This window comes from Schistocerca serialis, chromosome 2, assembly GCF_023864345.2.
Source record: "Schistocerca serialis cubense isolate TAMUIC-IGC-003099 chromosome 2, iqSchSeri2.2, whole genome shotgun sequence".
Lineage (NCBI taxonomy): Eukaryota > Metazoa > Arthropoda > Insecta > Orthoptera > Acrididae > Schistocerca > Schistocerca serialis.
The window spans coordinates 241,084,595-241,096,762 of record NC_064639.1 but is presented as its reverse complement, the minus strand read 5'-3'; the positions used below and the strand labels follow the sequence as shown (position 1 = coordinate 241,096,762).

Sequence of the window (12,168 nt, the reverse complement as noted above, 5' to 3'; positions counted from 1 at the left end):
CACGTCATCTTCGTTGTGTAGCAATTTTAATGGCCAGTAGTGTATAATAAAAGCGAGGCAGCATTTAGAGAATGAGAGAACACAAATTCACAATCGCAGCTTTTCCTTAGCATCGCCTGTTATTTGTTTGTGTCCTTCCCTCTGTCTCTTATTCTACATGTTATGTCTGAAACCATGCCTTAGGTTCAATTCCCAACTCTACTCCAGCCAAGACACAGGAAGACCTTCAGGTAATCTAACATTTATGTGGAGATAGGGGGAAGAAGTTGTAGTTATGGCAGCACGTCCTATTGTTGCCACAAATAATATTCTACCATTTAACCTGATTATCTCTTGGGCGTCCCTTGTATGTGTCACGGGGCACATTTTGTCTCGTGTTACTGAATGTATTTGATATTTCGTCTTTGCAACGTGTGGCTGGAGTCAACCTAAAATAATGCGCGTCACGTCTTTCATGCGACACACAGTATTGTTGGTTGCTCCCCGTTATAAAGAAAAATATGTTTCAGGTAGAATTCTACGTTTCCACGGGAATAAGAATTTATAAGAGAAAATTTCGAAACGTCAATAAAAGGGTTATCAGCACCTAGGGATTTTTCGCTTAAGTCTTAAGTCAGGGGAGTGCAGTAGGTGGTATAGCACTTAGCAGCCCCATCACTCAAACAAATAAGTAACAGCTTGCACTGTACGTGCTTGAGCATTGTCCTGCAAAATGACGGTCAGGTCCTGCAGAAAGTCTCATCACTTCTGTCTCTATGCTGTTCATTTTTGGAACACAACCTACGACCAGCTTAGAGGCAGAAGTGATGAGACATTCTGCAGGACCTGACCATCAATTTACAGGACAATGCTCAAGCACGTACAGTGATTTGTTTGAGTGATGGGGCTGCCAAGAGCTATACAACCTACTGCACTCCCCTGACTTAAGCCCTCGTGAGTTTAACTCGATTTCTAAACTGAAGGAAACACTTCACGGCATTCGCTTCAGAACTGCTACAAATTCGTCGCGCAATAGACCGCGTCAACTGTCAACACAACTGGTACCGTTAAGAGAACCCTACGACTTCCACATCGCTGGCAACGGATTATACACAATGCTGGTGACTACTCTGAAGTTCAGTAAAACTTTGAAACACGCATCTATTTTTTACCGGCTGTAAATAAATAGTTGCCACTATTAAAGTACCAAAACTCGTATTTCGTAGGCAATATTCCATGACAAAGTTACTGCTTACTATATTCTCTTTGAACCTGCATTTCCCATTTAGTTTAACTACTTCGTCGTATCTGCATGTGAAGTACGAGTAGTAACTAGTATAGATCCAAGCTCTACCCAGGCACACAACGGTCGATCAGATATTTATGTTTTCAGAAGCTGTTGTCAAGTATTCCAAGTACAACAAGTTGTTGACAGATTTTCGAAGGACACGCCCCTCGAAAACTTCATAGAATCCAGGTGTTGATGTCTCTCATTATGCATAGATCGACGTATGTGATTCTCTGTATGTGGAGTGCATAGGGGTCTGGAGATGGCATCTGGTCGTCTATGTACAACAATAAAAGGGTTATACAGCACCTAGGGAATTTTAGGCAACTAAAAACGTTGGAAAAAGTCCTGAGAGAGAAGCATTGTGTAATGTGTTTTGTATATTGAACCGGGGACCTAGAGACGACGGAGAGACTTCATCCCGCCGTAGCCCTCAGTGGTCCATAACCCCACAACAGGCCACAGCAGTCCACCCACCCCACCGCCGCCCCACACCATACCCAGGATTATTGTGCCGCTCGGCCCTCAGTGGACCCCACCTGTAACGTCTCATACCGGACGAGTGTAGCACCAAACTTTTGCGTGGTAGAGTAATTATGGTGTTCGCGTACTTGGAGACAGTGTCTGCGCAACAGTCACCGACATAGTGTAACTGAGATGGAATAAGGGGAACCAGCCCGCAGAAGCCGAGGCACATGGAAAACCGCCTTGAAAACCATCCAGAGGCTGGCCGGCACACCGGACCTCGACACGAATCCGCCGGGTGGATTCGTGCCGGCGAACGGTACGCCTTCCCGCTCGGAGAGGGAAGCTTTGTTCATGATGACAGAAAACTATATCGGAATGCAAGGGGCGGCATGTACGACAACTCTTATCCAAGTAGCATCGCCGTGTGGAGAGCAGTCTGCTCGCAGAGCGGATTATTTGGAAGCGCTGTGTCAGCAATTGCGGTAGTCGCGTGTATCATCTCGCGACGCCACCATATTGGTACCGACATGACTCTAAGCAAATCCGACTCCAAGGTAATGGAGGCCAGTGCATGCTACTAGCTAAGTTGGTGGCACATTTCTGTGCTAAGGCTTACGAGTGATCTAACGTCAAACGGCATCGGCGAGGGCCTGTCACAGAATGGGACTAAAGAGCGAGTTTCCATCAGTTTTCCTGCATCAGTGGTGTGTCTCCAGCAGTAAAAGGGTAATCCTACTGCTAACCGTACCAGAGTGGCTGCGCTGATCTCTCCTGCTCTTCAGATGGTAAAGAGGGACCTGTATCCCCAAATATTTATTTTATTTATTTATTTATTTAACCTGATCAGATTAGAGCCATCCGGCCCTCTCTTACATCGGACCAGTGTTCCACATATGCAGCATTTCACACATCAGAGTTACATCATGACCATAGTTTAAATGAGAAAATTAGCTTACTCTAGTGACAATATGAATAAAGAGTAGTGACTAAGACCTAATAAAATAAATGCAGCAGTATTTTTACAACAGGTGCTATATATACAGATTATGAGAAAAGCAATAATAATAATAACAGTAAAAAAATCAAATAATAATGATAAACATGACTAAGATCTAATGAAGTAAATGCTGGCAGTATTTTTACAACAGTTGCTATACATACAGATTATGATAAAAGCAATAATAATAACAGTAAAAAAAATCAAATAATAATGACAAACATGAGAATGATTGGCAATAGTAATGAAGGTTTGTGCAGATGTACATTAATATCTTGGTGAGTAAAGTAGATGTTTACTAGTATAGCGAGTTTTGGGGAAGGGAGACTTAAGGAGAGAGAAAGAGGGCAGTAATGAGGTGAAGTGCATTCATGTACAGAGGAACGCATTACTGTTGCGTAAGTAGATTCGTCATTAACTGTTTTTTGAAGCCGGACATGCTTTTAAGTTCTCTAACATAACGAGGGAGGTTATTCCAGAGTCGGGTTCCCGCTACTGTAAAGGACTTGGAGAAGGTGACTGAGCGATGCAGTGGAACGGAGAGGATTTTATTATAATGGGAACGTGTGTTTCTGTCATGTTGTTCCGGCATGAGCGTTAGGGACGAGGAGAGATATGAGGGACAGTGTACATTTATAAGGCAGTAGATGAGACAGAGTGTAAGGAAATCTCTGCGTTTGTCTGCACGCAGCCAGGACAATTTTGCATATGCTAGTGAAATGTGATCAAAAACTCGAACGTCACAGATATATCGGACGCATGCATTCATGACCAGTTCTAGACGTCGGGAATTTTCCTGAGAGAGGCCTTGTAGGATAATATCGCTGTAGTCAATGATTGGGAGTGCAAGCGTTTGTACTAATGTCTTTTTCAGATCGAAAGGACGAGTTTTTTATATTTTTGTAGGACATGAAGGGATGCTGATGCTTTTTTACACACTGCAGTTACGTGCTCTGTCCAATTTAGATTTTCATCTATTATTACTCCCAAACTCTTTGCTGAGGGAGAGAAGTTAATATTTGTTCCATTTAGGATAAGAGGTGGTACGGATTCCCGAAGTTTTGGGCTAATGAGCTTAGAGTGAACAACAAGTACCGCTTGGGTTTTAGATGGGTTTAGTTTTAGACCTATGTCCTGTGCCCATTTTGACAGTGCATCGAGGTCAGTATTGAAATTTTCAATAGCTTTCTTGAGATTGCTTGGTTTCGCACTTAGATACAACAGAAGGTCATCAGCATACATATGATATTTGCAGTAGATCAGAACCGATGACACATCATTGACATACAGAGGGAAGAGTATAAGACCTAATACTGAGCCTTGGGGAACGCCTGACACTACCTGCCGCCATTGTGATTTTATATTCCCAGACAGGACGCGTTGCTGACGAGACGTATGTATGAGCGAAACCATTGCACTGCACTCGGTGAGAAATCTAGACCGTTAAGTTTGGCTAGTAAGATGTCAAAGTCGACAGTATCAAATGCTTTGCTGAAATCTAAGGAGCAAATGATAGTCGCTTCTTGTCTGTCCATGGCAAGTTTCAGGTCATCTGTCACCTTTATCAGTGCGGATGTTGTGCTCCGATGTTTACGGAAACCTGATTGGTATCCGTCTAGTAGGTTGTTAGTAGTTAGGTAGTTGGTGAGCTGGTCATGAACTGTATATTTTAAGGCCTTTGATAGTGCAGGAAGAAGGAAGATGGGGCGGTAGTCAGAGGGTGCTGTGGCGCTGTCCTTTTTAGGCAGTGGCTTAATTTGTCCCAGTTTCCAGGCCTCAGGGAAAACACTTGTGATTAATAGTCCACAAATTTAATCACGCAGTCTACTTACTCTACTCTGTAAGCTCATTCCTTAAATTTTGTTATTTGTTATCGTTCTTGTCGTAGCAGTAGTAATGGTAGTGTATTGCCACGCAACAATTCGATGCTGTTTACGGGTATCTACTAGACTACTATACAACTTTCGCGTTATGCTTTCGTCCGTTGACCTCTCTTAACGCATTCTGTGTCCACAGGCATCACGGCCATCGAGTTGGGCGACGGGAAGCCGCCCTTCCAGGACATGCACCCCACTCGCACGCTCTTCCAGATCATGCGTAACCCCCCGCCGATGCTCTACAGGCCTGCCAACTGGTCCAAGCTCTACAACGACTTCATCACGGAGTAAGTTCCCTCAAGTGCCGCAAGTAGTGATAACGTAAACTAGATACGCTTCGTGAACGGATCTTCCTTTCTATAATACGATGCTACCGCCGTACTGTGAGCTACAGTGTAAAATTTCTAGAAACGAGGGTGAGACAAAGCAAATGATTTTATTTTGTCTTCTCTCAAAAAATCTCATTCTCACGAAGCCGCCTTTAGAAACATGCTGCACCGGTACATTAGGCGTTAGGTTGGCGGCGATGACAGCACTCATCCGATGTATACAATGCCCAACCCGAAAATCAACTTCTGCCGCACCAAAGATAACCAATATTCTTATAATCAATTAATAATGGAACACAGCAAAATATAACAAAATATATTTTATTCTATCAAAAATATGTTTAAAACTCCGCCAAAAATATGCACTACAATGCATGAAAATACAAACAATACGCAACACAAATCATGAACTGCTGAAAACCTCCTTTAGTGATCGCTTATTTCAATATTACTGAACTAATAGCTGCTTTGGGAGACCGTTCAAAATACTGCTGCGACTTACAATAAACTGCTCGTCATGAACTTCAAAGTCGAGTAATTACTCCATATCACTCTATCAATAACGAGAAGGAAATTCATTTGATTATAAATAGAATAATATAAGAAACTTTCACTTTTCTGCTAGTTAACGGTGTATTTTCGTTAAATTGTAATTATCACAACGTAAAAAAAGAAAGCTTTCTTATTGGCATTCTCAAAAATGATTCTTATTTATATATTTTGTTTAGTATTTAAGTTACATAAATCTAATGTCAATACTCAATGTTCGAAGTTAAATTAGTTGCAGTTTACTTTTATCAAAAACAAAACCATACGGGAAACACATCAAATCACACTCCAGATTTCTCACAAACATTCCTTCCATGTTCCAAATAGTAGCTTCCTGCTCCTTCTACTTTACTCTCGATGGTCCAATCTTCCTATCGAACTCTCGATAGTAACAAGCCAATCACTTTTAATTCCGGTGTTGCCCACCAACAACAGGAACTGGAGTCACCTGCGCTTAATCTACGAATAGAAGAAAATATTGGTTTTTCCCAGATACTTTACATACTTTTAAACCTAAGAGTAACATTACCTGGTGATTAAAGCTAAGCTCTTCACATTCTAGGATGAATTTCAGCCTTTTCTATCAGGCACAGTGGCAAAAGGTCATTGGAATTCACTGGATGTGAATTTCATAGCGAATGGCTCCTCCGCCAGTTCTCCAAACTCGTAACGTTGCGCTTACTGTAGTCAGTCAGTATGATTGATCCCTACGGATGTATAAGTATCGACTCACCCGTCACCGAGGTGACATTTCGTCTAAGCGCCGAGGTGTGTGACGGTCCGCTTACATCGGCCATCTTACGTTGTTAAACCCAGAGATCGAACGGGGTAAGCATGTCCGAATGGGAAATGAAATAGACAGTTGAGAGGGGCAATCACTGTCCGGACAAGTTGGAATTATCGTGTTGTTAATATGAATTGAAAATTGTTGCAGAATGTTTAGAGTAAGTCACGGGGCGCTGCAGTTGAGGAATCGGTGAACCGAGTAGCTGATCAACAGCAGCGGCTAGCCGACAGCCGTGCGAGAAAGAGGTAGCCGCCAAAGAATCCTCAGGCGTAAAACTAATAAAAATAAAAAATAAAAATAAATAAATAAATTTTACCAATAAAATTCGGCACCGTTCGTATCCGTATGTGCATTGGTAATGATTTGTACCGCGCCAAGCATGATAGACTGTAATTTTTAAAATGTAATGATTGATTGTAAAGGTTAGTTAATGATTTTGAGTGATGCCTAATTGTCCTTACTGTGGAGAAAAACAAGGCGTGAAATTTCATTTCTGTTGAAAGTGATTTATGTACCTTTTTCTGGAAGGTTTACTCTGTTGAACAGTAGTGTTGCCATATGACTGATTTAGACGGTTGGATTGAATATAGCTGCTTTTGAATAGAGGACTGACGATATATTTTTGCAAATCACAGTTTATTTATTACATGCAAGTGAGTTGCTCTTAGGACATTGTGATTCGACTCAAGATTCGTTAATTCGAGTCCGCTTTCGGCAATTTCTGAGTAGTTAGAATATTATTAATACAGGGCTGGATTACTATCATGAGTATTAAATATTAGGAGGATAATTATACAGGCCCCAAATCGTGTGATGTCTCCCTAGGCCGATAACTCGTACTCGGTGCGCCTATAACCCTACTGGCTAGTTGGTCAATAGAACAGATTACCCCGTGCATAATAAGTGCCAGAAGAATATACGAAAAACCGCCACAAATTGCAATAAAACGTCGAAGCATGGGCTCTATGAGGTGCTGGAATCGTTCTGGAGAGATTGACCTGCGCATCATACAGGGCTACTCACAATTGTTCTACGCTGCAGCGCCTAGGAAACTGGTATAGTCATGCGTATTCAAGTACAGAAATGTGTAAGCAGGCATAATACGGCACTGTGGTCGGCAACGCCTGCATAACACAACAAGTGTCTGGCGCAGTTGTGAGATCACTTACTACTGCTGCAATGGCAGGTTATCAAGATTTAAGTGAGTTTGAAAGTGGTGTTATTGTCACCGCACGAGCAATGGAACACAGCATCTCCGAGGTAGCGATTAAGTGGGGATTTCCTCGTGCGACCATTTCGCAAGTGTTTGCGTTTACGGTTAATTCAGAATAATAAATGCCTCCTACCTGTATCAATAGCGCAATTTTTTTTATTATTTTTTTGTTTTTTGCTATAACCGTAGAGACTTGACTTTGAAATCACAAAATTGGAAACTTAATTCTCTTGTGAAGAAGTGCTACGAACTTCATTTCGGGTGTGAGGTTGGTGACAAGGACACGTACTGAGCCCCCCACATATGGTGTTCCTCAGGTAATACACTCGTGACAAGAATGTTAGTAACATCAATTCACAGTCCTTTGCTGTTTCCAGGATTTGGAGGGAACCAATGATACATACAACGAGCTGATGTCTTTATACGACAGAAATAGATAGCATAGTCTTGAAAACAAAGATAACTGTGCAATATCCTAATTTTCCAGCTACTATAAAGCTTGTGTGCCGCAGCGAAGAACTGACGAATCGGAGCCTCCTGAGAAACTGACAGCGATTGAAGATGAGTACACATAGAAGACAGCATAGGAGATATGTAAGCCGATACAACATTTCAAGTCCATTGTGCATCAAATGAGCCACATTTTTTTATATCTCAACGATCTAGTTCGTGATTTAAATTTGTCGAACAAAAGGCTGAGCTTTTAACTGCAGAAGTTAAAAGGATAGAATTTTCTTCAACGCGAAAGGAAAGCGTGTGACCGCCGTGAACGCAACGTAGTCTTTACGAATATTTGTCCAACGAAAGTGACATAGTTTTTCGTAATGATAGCCTTCATGAAGACACTTGGTCATGATCCAAGTGTAAACGTGTGGCGCTTCTTCATACATTTCACCAAAATTAGTCTTAAAGCAGTACTTATCCACAAAAAGAGAACAAATTGCCCTCTTCCCTGCCTGATCGCGCATTTAAAAACGACACATATAACTTTAAACCACTACTCACGATTATCCATTATGAGAAATACAGACTGCTTGTATGTGGAGCTTTCAAGGTAGATGCAACTCATTTCGCCATGCAATTCGGCTTCGCCAAACACTGCTTCTTTCTACGCGAGTGGGAAAATACACACAAAAAAGAACACTATTACGGAAAAACTGCTTATTCAGAATGAAGTACGGCTTTAACTAAGAATGTGGTGAACACTCCTCTTGTTAACACCAAAAATATGTATCTACCTCCGCTGCACATTAAATTGGATCTTGGCAAAAACATTGTGAAAGCCATGGCTAAATTTCACATGGATTATTGTACTTGAGAAAGAAGTTGCTAAGGATCGGTCAAGCGAAAATTAAGGAAGGGATATTTGTAGAACTGAAAATTAGAAATTAATGTCTGCTTCCTTGATTTTTTTAAGTAGTGTTCGTAGGGTGGTGTTGCTGTCCTACACAACTGACTGCAAGAGCTTTTTGGGAAACCGGTGGACTGAGAACTACTGCAATACTGCACTAGAAATATTGATAGTTCAAATGGTTCAAATGGCTCTAAGCACTATGGGACTTAACATCTGAGGTCATCAGTCCCATAGACTTAGAAGTACTTAAATCTAACTAACCTAAGGACATCACACACATCCATGCCCTAGGCAGGACCCGAACCTGCGACCGTAGCAGCCGCGTGGTCTGGACTGAAGCGCCTAGAACCGCTCTGCCACAGCGGCATGCCAAATATTGAGGTCATACCAACTTAAGAGATGCAACTTTTCATCTCAACTACATTTCTGGAATGTTCGTTTGGACTTATTCACGGATAACCTCAGCACTTCACTTAGTGCGTCTTGCCACGGTTCGCACGGCTACCCCCGTCGGAGGTTCGAGTCCTCCCTCGGGTGGGTTTGTGTGTTATCCTTAGCCTAAGTTAGATTAAGTACTGTGTAAGCCTATGGACCAATGGCCTTAGCGGTTTGGTCCCATGGGAACTTACCACAAATTTCCAAATTTCTTCATTCAGTTCTAGATCATGTCTGACTGTGGTACTCCTTATCTCATCAGATGGTCTATAATCAGTTCTTTTTTAAAAAAAAACTCACTTACGCAGCTTTTATTTTTCGTTCATTTCCACCTGTTATTTCCCGAATCTCATTGCTATAAAGTAGAGATGGAACTGTCGTTATTTTGAAGAACTTTTTTAGGGTTTCTCTCCTCACATTTTCATATTGTTTTGCTCAAGATCCCATTAATACAATTCAATCTTTTACTTTGTTCTGTATATCTTTTTCGTTTGTGAAGAATGTGCTGTCTACCGAGAGAATTCATTCAGTCTCTATTTTCTGGCCGTTTGCTACAATTTTGTTTGGAACTGGGTCTTGACCATTAAAGGCCATGACTTTTGTTTCTTTGGGTCGAGTTTGTTAAGTTACCGCTCTCGGAGTAATAGTTAATCTATAAATGGATTTTTGGAGGGTATCATCGCTGCCATCTATAAGACGTTCGTCATCAGCAAAGAGTTCTAACATTGGCAAGAGTTATGGCTGTAAAACTATTTCTTTGCCATTATCTCTTCAAATCAAATAAACCTAAATTTCTGGTTACTTCAACGTCCTCTTTTCCTGCAATGGTTAGCTTGGAGTCTTGGTGCATTTGTTGGATTATTCTCAGCAAGTGCTGTGATGCGCCTCTGCTATCTAATATCTCTGCCTAAAATCTCCAGCCCCACTGCCAAAAGATTTCAAGTAGTCAATAGACTGTTAAGTCACACTAATGTGAACACCTGTCAAAAGCCTGAATAACGACGCGGACCGCTGCTAGATGTGCAGGAAGAGAGCCAACGAGGTCATGGAATGTACTGACAGGAGTGTGGAGTCATACCGAGTCCAGTGCTGCACTAGGTTTCGCGCTTGAGGATCCATGGTGCGAACGTCCGAGTGACGTGGTCTCACAGATTGTCGATCGCGTATAAATCTGGGGAGTTTAGTGGCCAGGTAATAATGGTAAACTCATCCTGGTGCTCTTAGAACAATGCGACCACACTGTGAACTGTGTGACACGTTGCATTATCCTGCTAGTAGATGCTGTCATTCAGAGGAGAACAGACTGCATGTAGTGGTGCACATGGTCCCCAAGGATATACGCGTACTTGTGTTGATCCTTTGTGCCTTCCAGATCACCCATGGTATGCCAATAAAACATTCCCCAGACCATGACTCCGGCCTGGACCCTCCCGGCAATTGTTGCAGCATGCTTGTTTTCAGACGTTTCACGCCGTACGCGCCAGTGGTCATCTGGCCACTTGTAACTTAAAGTAATGGCTTGAAAAGCAGTTAGCATGGGCGTCTGCTACGGAGGCCCATACACAGCAACGTTCGCTGAACGGTCGTTGAGGACTACTGCTGGTGGCTCGTTGATTCATCTGGGCGATCAATTACTCAACAATTGCAAGGTTATTCGCCCGCATACGTCGTCGCAGCCGCCGTTCACCTCTCTCTTCTATGGCCAGTGGTGCACTACAATGGTCTCGGCGCCGATTTTGGGTAGCACCATTTTGCCAAGCTTGATATACTCGTGCTTTAACCACTGCGGCAGAGAGAACAGTTTACAATCTTAGCCGTTTCGGAAATGGTTCCACACTTGGAAGCCAATGATCATGCCCTTTCGGACGTCAGATAAATCGCTTCGTTTCAGCATTACGATAACGTCTGAACTGCTTTCCGCGTCTTTCCGACATACTTTATATACCCTCCACTGCTAGTGCTGCCACTTGTCGTCTGTAAGCGGTTATTGCACGTTGACGTCGAACATAGGCAGTCGTCACATTAATGACCGGCCGCTGTGGTCGAGCCATTCTAGGCGCTTCAGTCCGGAACCACGCGGCTGCCAATCCTGCCTCGGGCATGGATGTGTGTGATGTCCTTAGGTTAGTTAGGTTTAAGTAGTTCTAAGTCAAGGGGACTGATGACCTCAGATGTTAAGTTCCATAGTGCTCAGAGCCATTTGAACCGTTTGAACCACATTAATGTGATTTGACTGTGTAACTTCTACAGGTTTTCAATAATTTGCCTGATTACAAATATGTTGTCTGAACAAACCAACTCTTCCTCAACCCAGTTTGTTCCTCCAATGAGATATTTTCAAAAATTACTGCAAGTCGTTGTATTATTGCCTTCGAAATTATTTTATATCCTGTGCTAGCGTACGGATACTACAAACACTTTATTTTAACGACTGAGTGATTGATTCGATTTCAACGAACCAAAGTTCTGATCCGTATGTCATTTACGTTTAACTTCTGTCCAACTGTCGTTCGAATTTCTCTGTACAAACTGCAGTACTCAACGTGTTTGCATATTTCCAAGAATAATGCCATGTTACCAGTAGACAAGTATTTTATGAGATCTACGACACTAGTTTCATCTTTCTCGCGGTCTTATTCACTTAAAGGCAAAAGCGATTGAGGCCACGCGACCGGTCTTAGCCGAGGCTCAACACGTGGACAAATTACTGCCAATTCCAGCTGGGGCTCTCTTTCCTTTTAGCGTGCCAGGCTTAACACCCTCTGCGGCTTCGCGAGGCGCACTCGAGGGCTTCGGAAACCTTCCCAGTTAGCGGAACCTCCGAAATCCCCTTGTCTTCCGCTCCGGCCGTTCTGCGGCTACTTCTGATTCCACCCCTACATTCATACTGTC

At 42.5% G+C, this 12,168-nt stretch overlaps 1 protein-coding gene across 2 annotated transcripts in view; it reads left to right on the top strand.

Annotated features, from left to right (window-relative positions):
• Positions 1–12,168, top strand: part of LOC126456986 (neither inactivation nor afterpotential protein C) — a 390,163-nt gene that overhangs the window by 115,870 nt on the left and 262,125 nt on the right. For both annotated transcript variants that reach the window (XM_050092949.1, XM_050092948.1), the window contains exon 7: positions 4,749–4,896. In XM_050092949.1, coding sequence (XP_049948906.1) covers positions 4,749–4,896 — 148 coding nt within the window. The remainder of the gene's footprint in view (positions 1–4,748; positions 4,897–12,168) is intronic.